This window comes from Sorex fumeus, unplaced genomic scaffold (genome assembly GCF_029834395.1).
Source record: "Sorex fumeus unplaced genomic scaffold, SorFum_2.1 ptg000111l, whole genome shotgun sequence".
NCBI lineage: Eukaryota > Metazoa > Chordata > Mammalia > Eulipotyphla > Soricidae > Sorex > Sorex fumeus.
In genome coordinates this window covers 9029171-9055247 of record NW_026606168.1, presented here as the reverse complement: position 1 = coordinate 9055247, position 26077 = coordinate 9029171, and the positions used below count along the sequence as shown (strand labels likewise).

At 46.3% G+C, this 26077-nt stretch overlaps 1 protein-coding gene across 1 annotated transcript; it reads left to right on the top strand.

Annotated features, from left to right (window-relative positions):
• The first annotated feature begins 535 nt into the window (after nucleotides 1-535).
• USP50 (ubiquitin specific peptidase 50) lies at nucleotides 536-25725 on the top strand. Its single transcript, XM_056135402.1, has 7 exons — nucleotides 536-588; nucleotides 7322-7516; nucleotides 7600-7795; nucleotides 11993-12199; nucleotides 14420-14562; nucleotides 16497-16629; nucleotides 25414-25725. Exons 1-7 carry the CDS (start codon nucleotides 536-538, stop codon nucleotides 25603-25605), a joined length of 1119 nt encoding a protein of 372 aa, XP_055991377.1. The 3' UTR covers nucleotides 25606-25725.
• Nucleotides 25726-26077: the final 352 nt, after the last annotated feature.

Here is a 26077-nt window from a genome sequence, read left to right as displayed (position 1 = left end):
AGTCCAGCCTATGGAGCAGCTCTCCAGCCCTGTGCAGCATTTTGTAGAGCAGTGGGATTCAGCTTCCCCCCACCCCCACCCGAGTGAGAGAAACACTTCATTGAAGTTCAAGGAGTGGGGTGGGCACCGGGAGGGTGGGTGAGTGCCCAAAGTGACAGTGATGCCACAGGGTCCAGGGACGTACGTGTGTGTGTGTGTTAGGTATAGTGGTTAGTGATGGCGGGAAAAGAGGTTGTATGGTCAGTTCGTTACCAGCAATCCAGTCTTGCTTTCAGTAACCAAGTAAGTCTCATGGCAACCTGCTTAGAACCTTGACGTGAGTGGGAAGGATTATGATGCCCGGAAAAATCTGAGTTGGAATTGTGCCTGAAGTTCAGATGAAAATCAGCTTGCAGACACTTAAGGGGGGGAGAAGCCTCTAGGTCATCACAAACAAGGAGACTCAAAGTGAAAGGCTCAAAGAAATGAAGTTAAATGGATTGGATTACCGTTAGCTCCTGAACAGAAGCGAAAGCCCACAGCGTGGTTCACGACCATGACCTCGCAGCAGCATTTCCCGGTGGATGACTTCGGTATCTACTATGTCCTGTGAGCCTCCATCTCTGGCTTTCTAGATAAACTCGGCTGGGGGTCCTCAGGGAGCGCAAAGAAGTTAGGGGTACATGCTCCCTTGGAAGGGTTCCTGCAGGTTTGACCCATTGGAAATGCCCCAAACTCAATATCTAGGCAATAGGTAGTCTAGGGTCATGTTTCTGGACCCAGGAGAGCACTTGAGTACAGCACATGTTTATAGGTGAGAGGCTGAGGGGTCGACTTCCAGTCCCACGTGTCCCCAAAGCACACGAGTGTGGTTCCAAGCACCTCTAGATGCGGCCCATACACAAAATTTTTGGAAAGACTTTTAAAGAAAGACCCAGATGGTGTAGCTGCTAAGTGACAGGTTTTAAACTAAGATCAATTATTTATCTGAAGTTCATGCTCTTAATCTTTTCTGCCTTCTTATGTGTCTGTACACATATGTAACACATATGTGCATATTTAATAGATGTTCTTTGGGGAGCACCACACTCCTGGCTCTGTGCTCAGGAACCACTCCTGGTGCTGCTCAGGGATGGGATGCTCATATGGGATGCCAGAGACCGAACCCAGGAGGAACACGTGCAAGACCTTACCTGCTGTACTTTCTCCAGCCCTGGGCTGAGGTGTATATGTTGGATGAATTTACTGTCTCTCCTGTTTCTGTATAGTCTGTAAAGAATACAGTCTCTGGCAAACACCAAGAGGCCTGTACACTTTGTCTTAATATTTGTGTATATTATGCTCTCAATACATGTATGTATATATTTGTATGTATGTATAGGTATAGACATCTTATCATCTCATTCCTACTTTGGACAAACTGGCAGGCTACCGAATGTAACCTGTTCACACGGCAGAGTCTGGCAAACTCCCCGTGGCATACCCAATATGCCAAATACCAGTAACAATGAAGGGTCTCATTCTCCTAACCCTGAAAGAGCCTTGAATATGGCACTTTTAAAAAAAATCTCAGGGCTAGGACGAAGGAGATGTTACTGGGGCCTGCTCGAGGCAATCGACGAACAACAGGATGGTCGTGATCGTGATCGTATAGGTATAGATTATACATGTATACATAACATTTGTATACATTACGCTCATATTACATATGTTATTTACATACATTATGCCATATATTATATACACACTTAATATTTGGTACATAACTGTAGCACTGTCCTCCCGTTGTTCATCGATTTGCTCGAGTGGGCCAGTAATGTCTCCATTGTGAGACTTGTTACTGTGTTTGGCATATCTAATATGTCACAGGTAGCTTGCCAGGCTTTGCCATGCGGACGAAATACTCTCAGTAGCTTGCCAGGCTCTCCGAGAGGGGCGGAGGAATCAAACCCGGCTTAGCCCGGCTGGCAGCTTGCAAGGCAAACACCGTACCGCTGTGCTATCGTAACTCTTAGCAGATCCTAAATAATTAGATAGATAGATAGATAGATAGATAGACTCCTCATCTCCACATATCATAAATGACTTGCTCAACAAAAATGGAGAAGAGCCTATCAGAATTGGTAGCTCCTGCAGAAAGCCAGGTTCTTATGTGCGTTCCAACCTGGGTTTAATCCTTGAAAACTCATAAGGTCCCCTGAGCCTCTCCAGTAGTGATCTCTGAGTGCAGAGCCAGGAGTAAACCCTGAGCAATTGTTGGATGCCCCAATCCCCAAGGAAAAAAATGTCAGATTCTTGATTTCAGCAGTACAGAGATGGGCTGGGGAATGGGGGGAGCAGATCATCACATCACATTATGGAAGCCGCAGGGTGCTGAAGGCAGGCAGTGCACCTGGAGAAGTCTAACGGCCCAGAGGAATAACGACCTCCCTCAGGCTCCTGCCTTGCATGACACCCCAACAATGATACGAAAAATAATGAAAGGAAGGGGTTGGTGGGAAAAGGAATAAAAATTAGAAGAAGATTATAGCACGGCGGGTAGGGTGTTTGCCATGTATGCGACTGACCCATGTTCGATCCCTGGCATCCCATATAGTCCACTGAACACCACCAGGAATAATAATAGAGTCACACACTAAGCATCATCGGGTGTGACCCAAAAAAGAAAAGAAGGCAACTGCAGAGATCATGCCAGGAGCTGATGAGTGTTGGGGCACATGCTTTCATGCAGGAATCTGGGCTGTGAGCACCCACACTACGTGATTCTCTGAGCACTGCCAGGAGCAACCCCAGCATTGTGATAGCTGAAGACAGCGGGGTGTGGCTCTAAAACAACAAAATTAAAGACCATTAAAAAAAACCCACAGAAATCATTTACTCAAATACAAAAATATAGGTTCACCTTACCTGGAACTACTGATGGTGCAGTGTGTGGTCAAGAGCTGAAATATTGGTTAAGGTTTGTGTAAGAACGTGTCTGCTTTTGTTGTGAGTTTCAGATTTCACCGTTGTTTTTTTTTTATGTAGAAGTACTGCTATTTATTCAGCCACTGATTAGGCTTATTGAATTGTGTATGAACTCCACCTTACTTTTTTTTCCATTTTTTTGTAATTTTATTTATTGAATCACTGTGAGAGCAGTTACAAAGCTTTCGGGTTTAAGTCTCGGTCATACAATGGAACAACCGTATCTACACCAGTGCCCACTCTCCACCAAAAACTCCAGTATACCCCCATCCCACACCCTTCCCCTACCTGTGAGGCAGATGATTTCCAAGTTACTCTCTAATTACATTCAATATTTTGACACCAGACCCACCATTATTAAATGGGATTTTACCCCAACACTCAGATCTGCCAAAATGGCAACAGTAGACAATTTGTTTTCAATTGCTGGTTATGAATAACATGAGTTATGTGGCTGCAATAGTGGCTGCACGATTTTGAAATTCCTAAATTTTAACAAATCTGGAGGGATTTTTTGCTAAAACCTGCTGGGTTCCGACATTTGTTCCTGGGTCTCTGGGATCATGGCCATTAAGCAGCTTGATCAGGAGCCAGAGAGGCCGTTCGTGGGCGGCGACCCAGGATCTCGTTTGGGACAGGGAGGAAAGGGCCGTTCACAGGATTTTTTGGAAGGAGAAACTTGGGGCCACACCCTGAGCAACGCAGGGCTTACTTCTGTGTTCAGTGATCACTCTTAGCAGGCCTCGGGTGTGCCAGGGATAAAACTCAGTCTGCTACTTGCCTAACCCATGGCATTCTCACTCAGGCCCCAGATTTAAGTAATTTGGTTAGTTGGTTGGTTGGTTGGGTTTTTTCGTTTGTTTGACTTTGGTCTTTGGTTTGGAGGCCACACCTGGCAATGCTCAGGGTTTACTTTTGTCTCTGCACTCAGGGATCACTCCTGATGGTGCTCAGGGTACTGTGTAGGGTCCCAGGAATCACACCCAGGTTGGCCGTGTACAAGGCAAGCTCTCTCCCAACTGTACTATCAGTCCAGCCCCTGAGATTTCCATTTTCACAGACATAATTTCTGCCCACTTCTTTCTGGCTTCATTTCAGATGGTGATTTGGAAGCTCTGTTTCCATGAATTAATGGTCACTTTTGGGATCGCTGCTCCTAACTGCATCCATTCAGAGTAGCCCCACACTCTGTAGAGTTGTGTAATAAAACCAAGACTCTTCCCCTTGTTCTCTCTCTCTTTTTGGAAAAATGGTGCTTCTGTGCACACTTCCCCCTCCATTATAAAAGCTATTTTTGCACTGACTGGATAGCTCAATAGTCAGCAAAGGCACCTGTGCTGGAGTTCAAATCCCAGCACCACATGCTACCCCATCTCCAGCACCCTTGGCTGGCCCTAGTCCCCCAACGGAAATATGCTAGAGTACTCAGCATCCTTGAGTGAGTCTGAACAGTGAGCTGTCTTGACGGACTGGCCCCAGAACCCCGGAAGACTGCTTGGAAGCCCCCCACTTAAAAAAGGAAGCAAAAATTGAAGGGAATGTAGGGGCTGCCCGAGTCTGGGGCCTCACTGGGTCCCAACTGTGGGTAGGTGAAAGAATTTACCATAAGAGTGAGACAATTTGGGCAGAGCGAAGTCAGTTTATTAAAAGACAGAGACAGAGCAAAGGCCTCGAGAGACTCACCTTGCACAGTCTTGGGGAGTGTTAAAAGTTGTCGGCAGGTGGGGCTGTAGAAATAGCACAGTGGGTAGGGCTTTTGCCTTGCACGTAGTCAATCTGGGTTCAATTCCCAGCACCCCATATGGTCCCCTAAGCACCGCCAGGAGTAATTCCTGAGTGCAAAGCCCAGGAGGTAACCCCTGTACATTGCCGGGTGTGACCCAAAAAGCAAAAAAAAAAGTGTAGGCAGGAAGTTTCTGCTTTCTACAGATGGGTGAGCAGAAGAACTGCGGCCAGCGCTAAGAACCAACCGAGCTGCAGCGCAGAGCCCTGTGACAGCAGGACCTCCGTGCTCTCCTGGGCACAGCTGGCTGTGGAGTGGCAGGGCTGGTCTCAGCTTCAGACACTCCGTTTCAGAAACATCCCGTCATAGAAACTTCCACCACCACTCAAGCAACGAACAGTGCAGGGGAGGGGTGTTACTGGCTCAACACTTGGTGCTGATTTTCAGTGTTTGAAGACCTTGAAGAAATGGAATGAAGAGGCCAGGGGGTCCTCCCAACTGAATCCCACCTGAATTCCATGTCATTCAAACGTGGTTCCTGGTGGCTTTCCATCCCTGGGCATGATGTGGGTCATATTCTCCAAGAAAGGTCCCTATGCCAGTGCAGGGCAGAATGTATTCCACTAAAAGTGGATAACCTGACTTATGCTCAGATGTGACTTAGGTTCTGCGGATCTCTACAGATGCAAGGGCTTCAAAATAGAGCCTGGCACCTGCCCCAACTTGAGCTGATGAGGGCAGCCTCGCAGTCGGCCAATGAGAGGCCTTGAATTCTCTGGGGCTCCCTGCATCAATCAGTTCCAATTTCCTCCCAAAACTTGATAAAAAAAAAAAACCAGTTCCCTCACCCCTGCTCATGACTGCCTTTCTCAAAATGGACTCTGGCCATTGCTCTGCTCCTCACAGGACCTCTGAGTGATAAATAGGTGATTTCAAGGTATTTATTTTTAAAAAATTATTTCTGGGGGCCCAAGAGATAGCACAACAGATAGGACATTTGCCTTGCATGCAGCCTACCTAGGTTGCATCCCCGGAATCCCATATGTTCCTCCGAATACTGCCAGGAGTGATTCCCACTGAGTGCAGAGCCAGGAGCAATCTCTGAGCATCGCTGGGTAGCACTGTAGCACTGTCCTCCCACTGTTCATCGATTTGCTGAGTGGGCATCAGTAATGTCTCCATTATGAGACTTGTTGTTACTGTGTTTGGCATATCGAATACGTCACAGGTAGCTTGCCAGGCTTTGCCATGTGGGCGCGATACTCTCAGTAGCTTGCCAGGCTCTCCGAGAAGGGCAGAGGAATCGAACCGGGGTCGGCCCGGGTCGGCCGTGTGCAAGGCAAATCCAACCCGCTGTGGGTGTAACCCCCAAAAGAAAATTAGTGGAACACACCTAGCCTTACTCACAACTTACTTACTCCTGGTTCTGCACTCAGGGATCAGTCTCTGGGGGGAAGGCAAGCCCCGACCTGCTATACTCTTAACTCTGGCCCCATAGGCGTAAGTTTTATGTTTGAGTTTCATTAGTGTTTTTGGAAGTGGGGTACTGGAGCTTTTATTAAGTGTTGGAGATTTTTTTGTCATTATTTCTTCAATCGCTCCACCCCGGAGCAATAGCACAGTAGGTAGGGTGTTTGCCTTGCACATGGCCCACCGGGGTTCGATTTCTCCACCCCTCTCAGAGAGCCTGGCAAGCTACCGAGAGTATCCTGCCTGCATGGCAAAGCCTGGCAAGCTACCCGTGACATATTCGATATGCCAAAAACAGTAACAACAAGTCCACAATTAAGACGTCACTGGTGCCTGCTCGGGAAAATCGATGAACAACGGGAGGACAGTGCTACAATGCTATTTCTTCGATTGCTTTTTCTGCCTTCCCTGCCAGCCAGAGATGACAATTATACTTATGCTGGACTATTTGAAGTTAACTCACAAATCACTGAGGATGTGTTCACCGTTTGCTGTTGTTGGTCTGTGAGCAACACCTGATGGTCCTCAGGGCTTACTCCTGGTGGGCCCAGGAGACCAGGTGGGGTGCCAGGGACTGAACCCAGGACAACTGCATGCAAGCCCCCGCCTGTACTATCTCTGCGACCCAGAGATTGAGCGATTTATAGGATTCCACGCTCAGCCAGGCAATTGCAGGCGGCTGGTAGACACTGTTGTCCATGCCCTGCTTTGGTTCAACTTTTCTCTTTGTTGGGCCTCGCAGTTCTAATAAGGACCAAGTGTGTGTTTGTGTCCTTGGCACGGAAGAAGCGGGTATGGGGGGGGGGGGGCTAAGCTTTATTGCATTCCCGCTGGGTAGAGGTGGGAGGAAGCAGGCCATGTGTCCCCCTCCCTGCCCATTAATCACGGTCACGGTCCTCCCGTTGTTCGATTTGCTCGAGCGGGCCCAGTAACGTCTCCATCCTGAGACTTGTTGTTACTGTGCTGGCATATTGATCTTTTTTAAACTTGATTTGGTTTGTTTGGGCGCCTCGCCGGCTGTACTCCAGGATCACTCCTGGGGCACTCGGGTAACCATACAGGGGAACCGGGGATGGAACCGGGGTCTGCCGCGTGGCCCCGGCCCCTCCCGATACTTTTATTCCTCATCCTGTGCCCCTTCCTCCCTCTCCGCACCCCCGTGCCTCGCGGCGCCCCGCACAGCGCGGAGTGCGCAGACCACGGCGACCCCCTGCCCCCGGGCGAGGCGGACGACCACCAGCAGCGTTCCCAGGGGGTGACGGGCCTGCGCAACCTGGGCAACACGTGCTACATGAACGCCATCCTGCAGAGCCTGTGCAGCATCTCGCCGCTGGTGGAATACTTCCTGTCGGGAAAGTACATCACCGCACTTCGGAAGTAAGGCGCCGGGGTCAGGCCGGGCCGCGGCTGGCAGGTGCCGGCACCGGCGGCCACCGACCAGCCCCCTTTCCTCTCCCAAGGGACTGCGGTCAAGTGGCCACCGCTTTTGCCTACCTGATGACAGACATGTGGCTGGCAGACTCCGACTGTGTCTCGCCCGAAGTCTTCCGGTCAGCCCTGGGCAGCCTCTACCCGGCCTTTATGAAAAAGACGCAGCAGGACGCGCAGGAGTTCTTGATTTATGTCCTGAATGAACTCCACGATGCGCTGAAAAAGGTAAGGTGAGCTGGGGGGGGGTGGGAGGGGTGGGGAGGGGGCTTGGAGACAGGCTTCAGCTCTTTCACCAGCAATTGCTTGGGACCGCGGGAAGAGGCGGTTTGGATTCTAAGGGCTTGAGATTTTTGTTTATTTATTTGGTGGGCTCGAGTGATAGCACAGCGGGGAGGGTGTTTGCCTTGCACGGGGCCCACCGGGGTTTGATTCCTCGGTCCCTTTCGAAGAGCCCGGCAAGCTATCGAGAGTATCCCGCCCGCACTGCAGAGCCTGGCAAGCTCCCCATGACATATTCGATATGCCAAAAACAGTAACAAGTCTCACAATGGAGACGTTACTGATGCCCGCTTGAGCAAATTGATGAATAATGGAAGAGGGTGCTACAATGCCAAGTGCTATTTATTTGGCACTGCCTGGGATGGGACGTAAGGCATCCAAGGCGTAAGGCATGCGAGGCAAATGTCTTACTGTAGAGCCATTTCTTCCTGCCCTCGCTGATAAATTGTTAGGGCTCAGGTTCCAAAACCCACCCTCCTCTTACTCCATTTCACTGTATTCTTCTGAGAAAGGTTAAGTGTCATTTGCAGGAATCAGCAGGTGTAAGAACCACTAGACCAGTTTTGTTTTTTGCCAAGTGCTGCAGTGGCATATTTTTGTTTGACTTGTGGGTTGGGGCTATACCTGAAGGTGTTTATGAGCTTAATCCAGGTTCTGTGCTCAAGGGACCATGTGTGATGTGGGAGATGTCACCACAGGGTTCAAAGTGGAAATCTTGGGACCAGAAAAATAGCTCAGTGAGTTGAGCACAGGCTCTGCATGAAGGAGACCTGGGTTTGATCCCTGGAATGGGTTCCCTGGCACCACTGGGTGTCCCCCAAAGCCGAAAGAAAAATCAACTTAAAAAAGTTTTAGGACGCTAACACAGGGACTCATACCCACACATGAAAGGCAAAAGCTAAAATCCTGGCTCAGAAATACATCTTTTATAAATTCTATTCTCATGTGATAGAATGTTTAGAAGCCATAAATATGGCTCTGGAGTGATAGCACAGTGGGTAGGGCATTTGCCTTGCACGTGGGCAACTCGACCGACCCAGGTTCGATTCCTCTGCCCCACTCGGAGAGCCTGGCAAGCTACCCAGAGTATCTTGCTCGTACAGCAAAGCCTGCCAAGCTACCCGTGACATATTCGATACGCCAAACACAGTAACAAGTCTCACAGTGGAGACATTACTGGGTCCGCTCAAGCAAATTGATGAACAACGGGAGGACACTGACAGTGACAGTGAGTAGAGCAAATGTCTTGTATATGTCAGATCTTGGGATTAATCCCTACTGAAAAAAATAGCATGAACATTTAGAACTTTATAACTCAAAATGTTTTGTTAAGGCACTTGCTTTGTATTTGGCCAACCCAGATTGAATCCCTGGCACCACATATGGTCCCCAGGGGGCAGTCCTGAGCACCAAAGATTTGGCCCAAAACAAAAACAAAGGTTGTACTCACCATCTAATATATTATCTATATGTATGGCAGAATTTTATTTTTGCTTTCTGTTTTTGTTTTGGGGCTATGACTGGAGGTGCTTAGAGCTTACTCTGGCTCTCTGCTCAGTTATCAGTCCTAGTGCGGCTCAGAGGACCATATGTGCTGCGAGGGATTGAACCCAGGTTGGCAATGTGCAAGACAATCTCCCTGCTCACTGTACTATTACTTCAGCCCAGTACGGCAGAATTTTATCTTCACACCAAATTAGCCCGATCCGAGCCTCTCTTTGCATTAGGACACACAGTTACCAAAACAGAACATGGTCAGAGACAAAGGGCTTGGTTCATAGCATTCAATTGCCTTCCTTCTAGAACTGAGAACCCACCTCACCAGAGACATGTCCTTTATTTCTGCAGCATCATCTTGCTAATCTAGGCTGCTCTCATACCTAAATTATTATAAACCATAACGAGTAAAGCCTTCTCATCTGCAGACCCATTTTTTATTTTTTACTAATAATACTGCTGGAGTGATAGCACAGCGAGTAGGGTTGCCTTGCACATAGCCGACCCGGGTTTGATTCCATCATCCCTCTCTGAGAGCCCGGCAAGCTACCGAGAGTATCCCGCCCATATGACAGAGCCTGGCAAGCTCCCCATGGCATTTTCGATATGCCAAAACCAGTAACAAGTCTCAAAACGGAGACATTACTAGGACCCGCTTGAGCAAATCGATGAACAATGGGAGGACAGTGCTAATAATAATCAACTACTCAGGATGCCTTTCCTTTTTTATCTAGGGGAGGGCATTGGTCAGTAAAACTGGTTTAGGTCCTCTACACCAATCCGAGAAGAAACAGTCGAGTTCCTGGGCACATTCCACAACCTGGCACCCTGGGTGGCAATGTGTGCTCGGAGAAGACAGTGGGGGGCAGCGTGCCCACAATTGGAGCTGACTGAGGCATGAATGGGTCATCAGGACGTAAACAGGAGTTACTCAGATCACTGAGGAACATAGTCAATTCCTGACTCCACTGTTTGTTTGGAGTTTGCGGTGATCTGGAAGAAACTGATGGAGAAGGAATGAGTGAATGTGTACAAGTGTTTTATAGTAGAAGCATTCTGACCAGAGAGATAGTAGAATGGGTAGGGCATGTGGCTAACTGCAGTTCTGCCCCCAGAATCCCCAGAATCTCCCAAGCCCTGATTCCTGTACAGAGCCAGGAGTAAACACTGAGCATCACCAGATGTCACCCAAAAAACAAAGAAACAACAACAAAAAACCAACAACAGTAGAAGTGTATTGGGTCTTGCTTCAGTTTGTTTTGGGGCCACACCAAGTAGTTGCTCAGGGCTGACTCTTGGCTCTGCAGTTAGGGATCGCTCCTGCTGGTGCTCAAGGGAACTATGAAATGCCATGGATGGAACCCAGGTCTATGGCAATGCCTTACCTGTCGTTCTGCCACTCTAGCTCTGCATATTTGGTCTTCATTTGGAGGATTGATGATATTTTTGTAAGCAGATATTGTCCCTGAAACTTCTCTTGTTCCTGAGGGTTAACCTCTGGTAACATTGGTCACAGTCAGTGCCAATTTGTTCAAGTACATTTACAGAAATCCCTCAGCAATGTGAGAGCTGCACTTAAGAGTCATACTAGAGGACAAGGCTTACTCTCAGGATTTTAAGATTTTCTTGTTTTAAAAATGTTTTCTATATAGGGACCAGAGAATATAGCAGGTAGGGTGCTTGCCTTGCACGTGGCTGACAGGGTTTGATCCATGGGACCCCATATGGTCCCCGAGTCCACCAGGAGTGATCTCTGAGCACTGCTGGATGTGACCCAAAGGAACAAAAAAAATTTTTTTAAGGTTTCTAATAGGAGGTCTAGGATCATAATTGAAAGGTACCAGATGAAAGATCAAATTCCTTGTTTTATCTTCAAATTAACTGGCCCGACAACTGGTTAAACATCTTACCATTGGGACTAGAGAGATAGAACAGTGGACAGGACACTTGCCTGACATGCAGTCAACCTGGGTTCGATCCCTATTATCCTATATGGTCCTCTGAGCACCACCAGTAGTGATTCCTGAGTGCAGAGCCAGGAGGAGCCCCTGAGCATCTCTGGGTGGGGCCCGCCCGAAAACAAAACAAATATTTTTTTATTTTATTTGATGAAAAACTTTACTCTCTTCCCAGGGAAGGTGCCTTTTTTGTTTGTTTGTTTTGGCTTTTTGGCTTTTTGGCAATGCTCAGGGCTTACTCCTGGCTCTGCACTCAGGAATTGCTCCTGGAGGTGCTCCGGAGATCATATGGGATGCCAGGGATTAAATCCAGTCAGCCAAGTTGTAATACAAATGCTCTCCCCTCTGGACTCTTGCTCTGGCCCCAGGGGAAGGGGAAGTGTCTTAACTCTAGCACGTTGTCATCAATATTAACTTGGGAGGCAGAGACATGTGTTTTACCATGTTTGGGGTAAAACATTCCTCAGCTTCATTGGGAGGGAATGCCCAAATTACCAGAAATTTTGCATCCTCTAAAAACCATGCCCACTTGTCACTTGAATCCAGACTTATGTGGTTTTGGTCATTCTGAGAGGCAGACTCAGTCTTTGCATTATACCTTTTCATTTTTTTGAGGGGGGAAGGGAGGGGACTTTATGTGGTGCCAGGGGTTGAACCCAAGTGCCTCCACCCTGTCCTGTTGCTCTAGTACCAGCGGAGATCGCATGAAAAAAGCTCTGTTCCAAGGTGCTGCAGAAAGATGCTGGTCACTGAGTCCTCCATCATCACGCGTCTGTTTGAGGGGCAGCTCAGCTACAGCGTCATGTGCCTGAAGTGTGAGAACTGCAGCTACAGGAACGAAGTCTTCACTGTCCTCTCCCTCCCCATTCCATCTGAGTCTGAGTGCACACTGCAGGTAGGGCCTGTACTCCAGGAAACCATTTGCTTTGCTTGTTTTTAGGCAAACCCCCTGCTCCGATGCTCAGGGGCTGCTCCTGTTTCTGTACTCAGGGGGACTACTCCTGGTGGTGCTTAAGGGGAACTTGCAGTACCAGGGATCAAACCTAGGCCTCCAGCATGCAAAAGCAGCCAGCTGAGCTGTATCTCTGCTTCTAGAGACTTCTTTTGTCTGGTTTTGCCCTAGCCCTGAATTTTCTCAGAGCTGTTTCCTACATTTTCTTTGTTTATTTTTTCTTTTTAGTTGTGGGGTCATACTCTGGGGTTCCTCCTGGCTCTGCATTCAGGAGTCACTCCTGGTGGTTCTCAGAGGACCATATAGGATGCTAGGGATCAAACCCAGATTGGCTGCAAGCAAGGCAACTGCCCTCCTCACTGTGCTCTCTCTCTCTCAGTCCTTGGTGCTGCTCAGAGGGACCATATGGGGGTGCTGAGGATTGAACCCAGCTTGGCCACGTGCAAGGTAAATGCCTTACCTGCTGTATTATCTCTCCAGCCCCTGTTTCTTACCTTTTCTAATATGAAATAGATTGCTTTAAAAATTTAGGGGCTGGGCTGGAGTGCTAGCACAGCGGGTAGGGCGTTTGACTTGCATGGGACCCACCCGGGTTTGATCCCCAGCATCTCATATGGTCCCCCGAGCACTGCCAGAAGTAATTTATGAGCGCATGAGCCAGGAGTAACCCCTGAGCATCACCGAGTATGACCCTCCCAAAAAATAAAATAAAAATTTAGGGGAAAACCCACAATTATAATTTTTTGAGGGGGCCATGCCTGACGGTGCTGACACTGGCTCTACACTCAGGGATCACTCCTGATGGGGATCAAGAAACTACCTTGGTGCCGAGGATCCAGCCCTGGTTGGCCATGTGCAAGGCAAGCATCCTCCTCGCTCTGCTCTCTCTGCTGTCCCCGGATTATAATGTTTTCTAAAAAAGCAACGCACCACCCCCAAATTACTGTGAATTCAGTTGTATTTCTAGAGGTATTCTGTACAAGAGCCTCGTGTAACTGAGAAGCTAGTTGGGCTTAGTATGTTGCGTTCATGTGTGTAGGGAATTGACATTTTCTGGCAAACCTTTCTTTGCCTTTCCTTACAAAGTTGTAATAGGTCCAGGTCCAGATTGTTTTAAAATTGTTTTCTCAATAGGGACTGGTGAGGTAGGACAGTGAAGTAGGGTACTTGCCTTGCATGCAACCAACCCGGGTTCAATTGCCAGCATTCCATATAGTCTCCTGAGCACAATTAGGAGTGATGTCTAAACAGAGTCCTGCTATTTAGTCTTGAGCTCCATTTTTGGACAAAAACTGTGAAATGCATTGGGAGGATAGAGTGCAGGACCACCATTTACCTATCAAGTTTTCTACACCATAATAGCACTAATATTAATCTGTAGAGATGGATCAGGACCGGAGAGCAGTGGGAGACAGAGAAAAAACACTAAAAAAGCAATACATATATAAGGGGCTGGAGAAATAGCTCAGTGAGTAATGTACTTACCCTGCATGCCGTCAATCCAGCTTTAATCCCTGGCACCCCATAATGATCTCCAAAAGTGATCCTGAATGCAGAGCCAGTAGTAGACCCTGAGCATTGCCAGGTGTTATCCCCCCCCACCCCCGCAACTACCACCACCAAAACAATACAGATATAAATATACATGGTCTATAGGTACATACACGAGGTATTCAGAACTGGGCTCTGTTCTCAGACCGAGCTGCCAAGGGGACAATCACCACATGAACTGCAGGGACTCTGCATAGAGCCAGCAAGCTCTGCTGTGGTCATATGGTCGCTCTTTGGAGGCCCACGGTTTGCAGGACCAGGGAGCCAGGTGTCACAGATAATGTCCCCTAGGTCACCTACTCTTCCCTTCCTGTCTGCTGTCTACCTTGTGGGCCACCCAAGACCCCTGAGACAGGATATTTGTCAGCCTGTAACTGGGTTAGTGAGAACAGCACAGGCGGCTGCATCATTCTCTGAGAAAGTAGACATGAGGCTGCTGGAGCTGAGACACGGGGGCTGTGGCGCCCTGAGGAAGAGGTGGCTCGGTTCCGGCCAGGAGCTGCACTGTGTCTGGGCACCCCTGGGGCCCTGCTGTCCCCGGGCGCGCTGGCCTGAGGAGCCCCTGTGATGGTGTTCCCATTGTGGTCACTGAACACTTTCCCCTCCCAACAGGAGTGTCTCCAGTGCTTTTTCCAACAAGACACACTGACCTGGAACAACCAGATCCACTGCTCTTTCTGTGAAACCAAGCAGGAGACCGCTGTGAGGGCTGTTATATCCAAAGCACCCAAAATTATGATCTTTCATTTAAAAAGGTAAGCGAGGGGCTGGAGTGATAGCACAGTGGGTAGGGTGTTTGCCTTGCCCCATATGGGATGCTGGGAATCGAACCTGTGTCCCAGCATCCCATACATATGGTCCCCCAAGCACCGCCAGGAATAATTCCTGAGTGCAGAGCCAGGAGTAACCCCTGAACATCGCCAGGTGTGACCCAAAAAGCCAAAAAAAAAAAAGAGAATTGAAATTTTTGTGACCAGATTACTGCCCCCCCACCTCACATACAGAATTTTCTCAAAATACAATTTGCATATCATGGAATTCACCCATTTAAGGTGTACAGTGGTGTTTGGAATATCTAAAAATTTTGCAGTAAAATATAGCAAGGACTGGAGAGTGTATTATATGTAGCAAGTGTATAGAGAGTAGGGCTTGAACCTTTCACATGGCAGACCCAGGTTCGATTCTCAGCACCACATATGGTCCCCTCAGCATCAGCAGGAGTAATCCCTGAGCACAGAGCTAGGTGTAAGTCCTGAGCACGACGTATATATAACACACATCCATATCTACTTCACCTAACGTCTTCCTTATTTGGTGTCACTTGACTTCAGTTCTGTTGAAGTAAGATCACTACGGAGTGATCCCTGAGTGCAGAGCCTGGAGTAAACCCTGAGCAGTGCCAAGGTACCGCTCAAAAACTAAAAATAAATTTTTAAAAATTGAAAAGAATATCCACAAATGGAACTCTAGCCAATTTATTTTCTGAGAATTCCATTTGCCATGGGCTGGAGCGATAGCACAGAGGTTAAGGCATTTGCCTTGCAAGTGGCCAATATGGCCGACCTGGGTTTGAGTCCTCTGCCCCCTTGGAGAGCCCGGCAAGCTACCGAGAGCATCTCGTCCGCACGGCAGAGCCTGGCAAGCTTCCCGTGACATACTCGATATGCCAAACACAGTAACAACAAGTCTCATGATGGAGACGTTACTGGGCCCGCTCGAGCAAATCGATGAATAATGGGAAGACAGTGACCGTGACCATTTGCCATCTCTTTAAGTTTTGTTGGAGCAAGCAGTTTGAAGTAAACATGTTCTATGCCTTATAAATTTGTTATATGGGTAGGTGGGGGAGTGGGGGGGGATCTGGGGACATTAGAGAAGGGAAGGTCATACCGGTGGTAAGATTGAAACATTGTATGCCTGAAAAAAACTGTATTATGAACATGGTGTTTTAATAACGGTTTTAAAAAGAATATCTCAGATTCACCCAGTAATTTGATTCCAAAGTCAGCCACTAACATTTTTCCCCCCAAAAGCTTTGATCAGTTGTGGGCCTGGGTGTTCTGTGTATGACATAGAGAATGTGACTAGAGTGTCACAAAACATATCTTATAAAGATCTTGAAACTTCAGAGCTAGCAGACAGGCCAGTGCCGAGGCAGTGTATATTAAAATCACACCAAGAATGGGTTGAGCTTCAGTGTAGGTGGCGCAGCGTGGCACCCCCAAAAGTCACGGAAGTCATGGCTGACCCTCCCCCTCTGTCCTTGTCTGTCACTCCAGACTGTGACTTCCTCCCTCCCTCCTGCTTCCAGTCTGGTTTAAGAGGATTCTGGGTAGGAGATTCTAAATACACAGATGAGAAAAAAAGCGATTTGTGTGCAGGTGGTCTGTGCCTATCTAAGAAATCATTTTGGGCTGGAGAGATAGTACAGTGGGGAGTGTACTTGCACGTTGCCTTGCACGTGGCCGACCCGGCTTTGATTCCCAGCATCCCATATGGTACCCCGAGCACCACCAGGAGTAATTCCTGAGTGTAGAGCCAGGAGTAAACCCTGAGCACTGCTGGGCGTGACCCAAAAAGAAAAAAAAAGCAATCACTTTGAACTCTCAGTGGCATTTATCAAGGTCTCTGGACTTGATTCATGAGCAGAAACTCAGTTTACTCTAACCCACCCTTCTTTCCTCGCCAGATTTGACATTCTCGGCACAATGAAAAGGAAACTGAGAACATCTATTAACTACCCACTCACAAACTTGGACCTCACTCCGTACATTTGTCCAATCTTCAGGAAACACCCGAAATACAATCTCTGTGCAGTGGTGGTGAGTAAAATACCAAAACGATTGAACAGAACACAAGATGTGAAGTAAATTGGAGAACCAGATCTGTCTGAATTCAGTTGAATCCTTCTGCCTTTCCTTGATGTCTCTTCCTCTCTCTCACTGCATCTGTAGAATCCCCTCCATTGTTTTGCATCCATGTTGTTGCAAATGGAAAGATTTTCTCTTACAGCTGAGTTGAGACGTATTCAATTGTGTACCTAAGCATCTTTAATCATCATTCATGGATAAAATTTAGGTTGTTTACCTATTTGGTTACTATAAATAGTGCTGTGATTTTATATGTATTATATACTTATATTTCATATTATATATCTTATGTAATGTGTAATAATATATAATAGTGCTGTGATTTGATATATATATAGTAATTGGTGTTTCCCCAAGCTTCACATACCAAGAATTGAACAGTTGTTCTTTTTTTTTTTTTTTGCTTTATGGGTCACATCTGGCAATGCACAGGGGTTGCTCCTGGCTCATGCACTCAGGAAGTACTCCTGGTGGTGCTCAGGGGACCATATGGGATACCAAAAATCTAATCTGGGTCGGCCGCGTGCAAGGCAAACACCCTACCTGCTATGCTATTGCTCCAGCCCCAGTTGTTCTAGTTTTAATGTTTTGTTTTTGGCTTTTTGGGTCACACCCAGAGAAGCTCAGGAGTTACTCTTGGCTCTGCACTCAAGAATCACTCATGATGGTTCTCAAGGGATCATATGGGATGCCAGGGATCGAACCTGGATTGGCCGCATGCAAAGCAAATGAGCTATCTGCTGTGCTATTGCTCCAGCCCCTAGTTTTAATTTTTTGTTGAATCTATTATTTTTCATAGAAATGGTACCACCACTACTAGCACATGTGTGTTCTTTTTTCTCTGTCTCTTCATCAACACTTGCTCCTTGTTTCTTTGTAATGACGTCATTCTCTGCAGTGTGCTGTGATCTTGCCGAGGTCTTGATTCCTATTCCCCTCATAACGGACGTGCTGTTTTTCAGTGTGCCTCTTAGCCATCTGATGTTGCCTTTGGAGAAGTGTCAATTCAGATATTTCCGATTTTGATTGAGTTGGTTTTCTTGTCGTTGAATTAAATAAGTTCTTTATAATTTTGGATATTAAAGCCCTGCCAAATGTGTAAGTTGCAAACCCCCTACTAGTAAGTTAAGTTCCCTTGTGTGATGGTTTTATCCTGTGCGTGTGACATACTGATGCTTTGGGGCTTGATGTAACCAATTTCTTTCCCATGACTTCTGTCTTCCTTGCTGTTGGAGACTAACACAAAAGTGACCAGCATAAATAGTGGTTACCAGAGCAGGGCAGGGGTTGGGGGGCCGGTGGGGGTTGGGGGGAGAATGTGGGATGGGAGGGAGTTATTCTAGCTTTGGTAATTGTGACATGTAACCTAATTTTTTGAAACGGTGTGAAACTGGATTCCTAAAACTTGTAGCATTGGGTTACTGCACAATATCTCTGTGGGCTGGAGACACCAAAGAGGCATCTTTAAGCTGTGATCTAGAAGAGGCTGCGTGGGTTCAGGTGTGTATCCCTGGGGCTCAAGCATTGGTTTCAGCTGTTTGAAATGATTTCAGGCTCCATCTCAGACTTTTTTGGGCTTGGTCTGTGCATTTTACCAAGATCAAATAAATGCATTTTGAAGTTTGAGAAGTTCCAATGCAGACTAGAAGGGAAGGATACCTCTGCAACAGTATTTCTCACTGAGGACCCCCTAGGATCTTCCCAGGGGTCACAGATATAATGGGGGTCATGGCAGGAAACAAGGGGACAGCTAGTAGGAGGGGGTTGGGGGGACACAGGAAGGAAATAAGATTGGAAGGGAGCCACAGTTAGGAAAGGTCGGGAAATGCTGCTCCCCACTATCCTTAACAGCCTCCGCCAGCCTCCTTATGACTCTTGAGGCACTTCCTGCTTTTTTTTTTTTCCTTTTTGGATCACACCCGGTGATGCACAAGGGTTGCTCCCGGCTTTGCACTCAGAAATTACTCCTGGTGGTGCTCAGGGGACCATATGGGACGGTGGAAATCGAATCCCGGTAGGCACATGCAAGGCAAACGCCCTACCCGCTGGACTATCACATAAGCCCCACTTCCTGCTTTCGAAGGCAGTCTCCTTTGTTACAAACAGTGTTTGCTGATACTTGGCAGTTAAAAGTGCTTTTCCAATTAGTCATTCAGTCCTTACTATGGCATCAAGAGGAGTTGGGCATAGTTATTACCCACATTTTACTGAATAGGAAGGAGCTGCAGGGAGGTTTAATAGTTTGATTGCAGTCACACCACCTAGGAAAGAAAGAGCCAGAATCTAAAGCCAGACAGGTCAGCCCAGGTAGTCTGTGTACCTTGTTACTGTATTAAGCTGCCTCTACTTATTAATAAGCCGCTCAGTATCGGGCCTAATCTAACTTCCTCCTGCTTTCTTCCTTTTGCCCTCATTCCTGTCCTCTGAAATACTAACAAGTGATACGTGGCGTTGTAGTTAATAAATGCTTGTACATTTGTTCGCAAAATGACATTTTTCTCATACAGGATGTCCCTTCAAATATTTCCAAGTGCATTCATACAGAAACAGCATGTATTCCTCAATCCTCTTCAAATTATCCATTTCCGAAAGAACGCTTTTAAAATGATGAAACATTTCTGATTCAGGCACAGAAAAATGTTGGTGATAAAATTTTGCAGGCAGGGGCCTGGGGGAGGGCTGGGGGAGCTGGAGCACATGCTTTGCACACAAGAGGCCTCAACCACCACAAAACAACATGCTCATAAAATTGCCCCTGTGCATCTTTAAAGACACCTCCAGTACAGGGGCTGGAGAGATAGCACAGCATAAGGCATTTACCTTGCGTGTGGCCAACATGGGTTCGATCTCTGGCATCCATATAGTCCCCTGAGCACCGCCAGGAGTAATATCTGACCTCTGAGCCAGAAATAATTTAAGCATCATTGGGTATGACCCCAAAAGCAAAAGAAAAAAGAGAAAAAATTAGAAGACACCAGTCCTCTCCATTCTTTCATAACCACTATATTGAAAATTAGGAAGGCTTTTTTTTTTTCTCTATTTTTGTGGTCACACTAAGCAATGCTCAAAGGTTATTCCTACTCTGCACTCAGAAATCATTCCTGGTAGTGTTCAGGGGACTGTCTGGGATGCCGGGGATTGAACTTGGGTTGGGCATGTGCAAGACAAATGCCCTCCCCACTGGACTATCAACTCCAGCCCACTCCTGTGCACACGTTTATCTTTCATCATCTGTGTTACGTGTCCGAGCACTGTGCCATATTGTTTTGCATGCTTTAGATCTGGCATATTACGTATATTCTTTCACTTCCCTCAGCGTTTATATTCATACATGTTGATAATTAGCTTGCCTTAAACTTTTCTCAATCTTATCACCATCTTTCATAGTTTTGCAAATACTCCAATTTCCCTTTTCATTTTAGCCTACCTAAGTGAGTGTGAAATGCTGGTTTGTGATTTTTGAGTTACATTTTCCTAAGATTAATGTTGATAAGCCTTTTGGAGTGAGGGTGGGGCATCGCAAAGCAGTGCCCAGGCTGGTAATGCTATAAGGCGTGTGGGCCTGACTGTTCAGTGCTGGTCCCTGATGCAGTGTTTGGGCCCAGGTATATCCAGTGGTGTCTGGTGGGGTGCAGGTAGGGCAGAGTACCAGAGATCGAACTTGGGGCCTTAAGTTTGCCTCAAGTACTCCAGCCTCTCCCCCTCCTTCTTGAGCATTTGGTTTCCTTGACAAGTAAAATAAAAATTTACAAAAATTCAGAAAAGATGAATGAACTGTAGTTAAACATTTTGCCACTATATGCATTTTATTATAATCCCATGATCTCTGAGTTGCACATACGATGACTGTCATCCATACATAAATCAGCTTTTCCCTACACAGTATTGCACATAAGGAAACGTTAGATTCCATCACATATTCACAAATCCATATTCAAATGTCCCAAATAGTGGATTTGTTCAGTTTGGAGACCACACCCAGAGATGCACAAGGGCTTACTCCTGGTTCTGCACTCAGGGATCACTCCTGGGGGTGTTTGGGGGCCATATGGGATGCTGGGAATTGCAACCAGGTCAACAGTGGACAAGGGTACCCTTTCTCCTAATGGTTGTTTATTCTATTTGATATTTGATAACAACTGCTTTAAAAAAAATCCCTTTTATTTAGGCACTGTGATTTACAATAATGTTCATACATTATTCAGGAAAAATGTTGCTACACCACACCTGCAAATAGCCTTTCAGGGCACTTCCACCACTGCTTCCAGGTCCCCTCAGAACCCCCACTTCTGGCTGAGTACCCTTCTAGAGGCAGGTTCTTCAGGGTCTGTTTCCATTAGCACGACACCCGCGAGTTCCATCCAGGTTGCAGAAAACTCTCAAGATTTCATTTTTCCCTCATCCACAGTTTCTTTATAGACTCAACTATTGTTGGGCACTTGGGTTGTTTCCAGATTTGGGGCTTTGTGACTAGCACCGAAGTGACTAGAGTGTGCAAATATCTTTCTGACTTAATGTTTCTCTTGGAATTGATGCCAAGTAGACTTCCTGGGTTCCACGGAAGCTCTGTTCTTAAAAGAAATCTCCATACCATTTTTCCAGAGAAGTGGAACCAGAGACACTCCCACCAACAGTGGATCCGAATTCCTTTCTCACATCCCCACCAGCATTAGTTGTTTCTGGTCTTTGTGATGAGTGCCAATCTAACTGGTGTGAGGTTCTGTTGTTGTGATTTGCATTTGCACTGTTAACTGCACTGTTATTTTGTTTCGTATTTCCCTGGTGAAGTGATGAAGAGTACTTTTCCATGTACCTTTATGCTGTTTTGAGGAAGCCGTCTGCTCAGCTCCTCCCCCTATTTTTGATGGGGTTGTTCATTTCCTGTTGTTTTATAAATCTCAGATCTTGTTTGAGGTAGTCCCATTTGCTTACTCTGGGCCATACCTGCAGTGCTCAGGACTTACTCCTGGCTCTGTGATCAGGGATCTCTCATGGCAGGCTCAGGGAACCATAAGGGATACTGGGGATTGAACCTGGGTCAGCTGTATTGCAGGGCAAACACCCTATTTGCTCTGCTGTAGCTCTGGCCCCTCCATTTGTTTACATTTGCTGATGTTTCCTAAGTCAATAGTACTGAATCATTGAAAATGCCTCTAAAGTCACCATCATGAAAAGAATGGTTTCCTTGATACATTTTAGTCTACTTTTGAGGCTTTGATCCATTTTTTTTTTACCATGGTAAAAATAACCAGTTTCCTCAGCACTATTTGTTGAAGAGGCTTCCCTTGCTTCCTATCATATAGTTCCTTTGGCATAGATTAATTGTCCATACACAGAGGTTCTGTCTCTGGGCTGTCAGTCTCTTCCAGGAGAGTCTGGCTTTTTTCCCCAAGGACACACAATTTGTTTTGTAGTGTAATTTGATGGCAGGGATAGAAAAACCATCTTTTCTCAAAGATGGTTAATTACTTTTATTTCACATAAATTTTAACAGTTTTTGTACCATGTCCGTAAGTAATGCCACTGGAATTTTGATGGGGACTGAAATGAAACTGTAAAGTGCTTTGGGTAGAATCATTTATTTTGGTTTTGGGGCCACACTGACTGTGCCCAGGGCTTACTCCTGGTGGTGCCCAGAAGATCATATTAGATGCTGGGGATTAAAAATGGATTGACCACGTGCAGGGCCTTATCCACTGTATCTTACCCACTGTACTATCACTTCAGCCTAGGGAGGATCATTTTAATGGTAATTCTTCCAATCCATTCACAAGAAAGCCATTCCTTGTAGTCACTATTTTAAATGATTTAAAATAATCTTTTCTGTTTCCCAGGCACTTGTTATTTTTTTTGGATGCAACTGTGAATGAAAGTTAAATTTTTTTCTTTCTGGGGCTGGAGCAATACCACGGCAGGCAGGGCGTTTGCCTTGCACACGGCTGACCTGGGTTCGATTCCCAGAATTTCATATGGTCCCCTGAGCACCACCAGGGGTAATTCCAGAGCCAGGAGGAACCCCTGAGCATTGCCAGTTGTGACCCAAAAAAGCAAAAGAGCAAAAAAAAAAAAATTTTTTTTTCTTTCTCTTCTACTTCATTGTAAAGATGCAATAAATTTCTGTGTATTGATTTTATTTCCTGCCACTTTACTACATAGGCTTTATTGTTTCTACAAGTATTTTGGTGTAGTTTTTGTATTTTCTAAGTACAATGTCATCTGCAAGTAGTGAGTCTGGCTTCTTTATCAATTTAAATACCTCTTATATCATAATTGCTTGGCAAGGATTTCCAATACTATGTGGAGTTCTAGTGATGAGTGATGTCTGTTTTGAATTTTTTTTTGTATCACCATACTTAAATTTGCTCTAATGATTTTGGGATGGAGTCTTTGATATTTTCTCTATATAAAATAACGCCATCGGGGGCCAGAGAGATAATACAGGGGCTCGGGCACTTGCCTTGCCTGCAGCTATCCCCAGGATGATCCTCACATGGTTCCCCCAGGACTGCCAGAAGTGATCCCTGAACACAGAGCCCAGAGCAGTCCCTGAGCTCCGCGGTGTATCCCACCAGGTACCCATCCCCCACTGTATAAAAAAATTCCTGTTAACAGAATGACCGTAGGCACACAAATGGGACCAAACAGTTCTCACCTGGCAGTTCTTCATGCCTAGTCTACAGAGCCCTGGCCTTTTCTCTCACAGATGTTTTAGGATTGGAGTTTTCTGTATGCATGCCTGATGTGGTTTTTACATCTGGGGGGCAAACCCTAGCATGTTACTTTTTGGCAGGGATTGAACCCAAGAACCCAAGCCTCCATCCATCGCACAAAGCATGTGCTCCGGCTCTCCGAACTGGCCTTAGCTTGCTTTCCAAATTGTTTTTTTTTTTAATTTCCCCCTTATCATGGTCACGGTCCTCCCGTTGTTCATCGATTTGCTCGAGCGGGCCCAGTAACATCTCCATCATGAGACTTGTTGTTACTGTGTTTGGCATATCGAATACGTCACGGGGAGCTTGCCAGGCTCTGCCGTGCGGGCGAGATACTCTCGGTAGCTTGCCAGGCTCTCCGAGAGGGGCAGAGGAATCGAACTCGGGTCGACCATATTGGCTGCGTGCAAGGCAAACGCCCTACCGCTGTGCTATCGCTCCAGCCCCCAATTTCCCCCTTATAATTTAGATAAACACTGTGGTTAACAAAGTTGTTCATGATGATTTGCTATAGACATACAATATTCCAACACCAATCCCGCCATCTTTACACCTTCCCTCTACCACTGTCCCCGATTTTCCCAACCACGGCTTAAGCCTGCCCCATAGCAGGCACTCAGTAATTTATTTTATGTTTGTTAAAAATATCAAATTGCTACTTTTGCTCTGGCCCTGAGGTAAGTGAATCTGCACTTAGCAAATGGATTCTCTTCAGCAACTGATCAGAAAGCTAGACGTTTTGTTGGAACCTGCCTAGTGACGATCCCAAGGACTGGTGCTTTTGTGGAGCACAACACCCGCTCCTCCCCTCCCCTGCTCATCCTCATGCACTGCCACATGGAAAGCTGTATAGCTGGTGTGCTGGAGGGGGGCGCCTCCCTATACTGCCGTCTTGAACTGCCTCCCCTAGCATATTCTCAACATCAAGTGAAAGAGGTGACGCCAGGAATCAAACCAGGCCAGCTGCAGTCAAGGCGAGTACCGTTAACCTTTGTACTATTTCTTTGGCCATTCCCAATTTTGCTTTTTTATTTCTTAGAGTATCTAGATAAGCATCAGTATCATGCTTTAGTAGATGGAGAAGTAATCTCAATTTCCTAGTCATTGTGTAGTATTAATTATAGAACTGAAATCACAGTTGCCTTCACCATAAAAACTCCTTTCTTCCTCTTCACATCAGGGGTCAGTGAACTTATCTTGTGAAAGAATTTCAGGCGTTATGTTGCAACTATTAAACTTTGGCTTTTGTAATGTGAAAGAAGCCACTTGAAAAACAAACAAATGGCCAGGGCTGTGTTCCCGTAAAACTTTATTAAGGACATTGAAATTTGAGTCTTATAATAACTTCACATTTCACAAAATATTATTGTTTTCAACCATATAAAAATATAAAATGTATCTCTAGGTCACGGGCCATATCAAAACGAGCAGCAGCCTGGATCCTGTTCAAGGGCGCCGCCTGCTGGCCCCGCTCCCTACACACAGCTGACAGGCAAAGCTCTCCCTTGTCTGGATTCAGACAGACATGGGGAAAAGCACAGAAAAGTTGGGTTTTGGAGCCTCAGTGACGGAGGGGACTGCTTGACACAAGCCCCTGAAATTGTGCAGTAGCAATATGCAGCTGTTGAAAGGTCTTTTTCTAATGTTAAACTGTCTTTTTTCAGGTCCGTCTTAGCCTAGCTACAAAATTAAACGCTACAGGTCATTTAGGAAGGATGACTATCTTCAAGTTTCTTTTAATGTTTAATAGAGTATTAGTGTAGTAAGTGCTGAGAGTATTAAGTGCTAAGCATTAGACACTATATCAAAAACTATTCTACTTCACTCAAAGAGTCGATTAAATCATCATTGCCCTCAGGATTCGCGCTCTGCTAATGGATGGGGAAAGGCCATGGTACTCAGGCTCAGGGTCTATTTAGAAATTATTTTCTTTGTGTAACGGATTAAAAGTATCTCTTGACTCTTCTGTTCCAGCAGTCTAAGCAGTCCCTTGTGAACACTAAGTCTCACCTTCTTCCTCCCCTAGAACCACTTTGGGGATCTGGATGGTGGCCACTACACAGCTTTCTGCAAGAACTCAGTTAGCCAGGCGTGGTACAGCTTTGATGACACACGAGTCAGTGAGATTCCAGACACTTCAGTTCAAACTGCTACAGCCTACCTCCTGTTCTACAGCTGCCAGCCCTTCTCTATACCTATACGAAAATGCAAGAGCTAGAAAAATGGGGTTTCCTGAAAACTGCAAGACAAGCAATCAGATACTGGCACTGAAATTTTGCTTTATCATTAAACTCTTGCCAACTTCTCTGTGTCACTGGCATTACAAAATCTTTCTGGCATGATATGCAACTTAATCAAAGAAGTTATATTTCAAAGTACTGCATATAACATGTTGAGTTCAGACTTCAAAATTCAATGTTTGAGTACATATTTTGTTTTTTGGGTCATATTCAGCAATGCTCAGGGGTTACTCCTGGCTCTGCACTCAGGAATTACTCCTGGTGGTGCTCAGGGGACCATACGGGATGCCAGGGATCAATCCTGGGTTGGCCGTGTGCAAGGCAAACACCCTACCCACTGGACTTATGTAAGCTCTTGTCCCCATATTTGAATATATTTTTATTGTAAACTATCTTCATGTGTATATACCAACAAGTTACTTTCCAGCACTTCAGGTGGCCAAACCATAA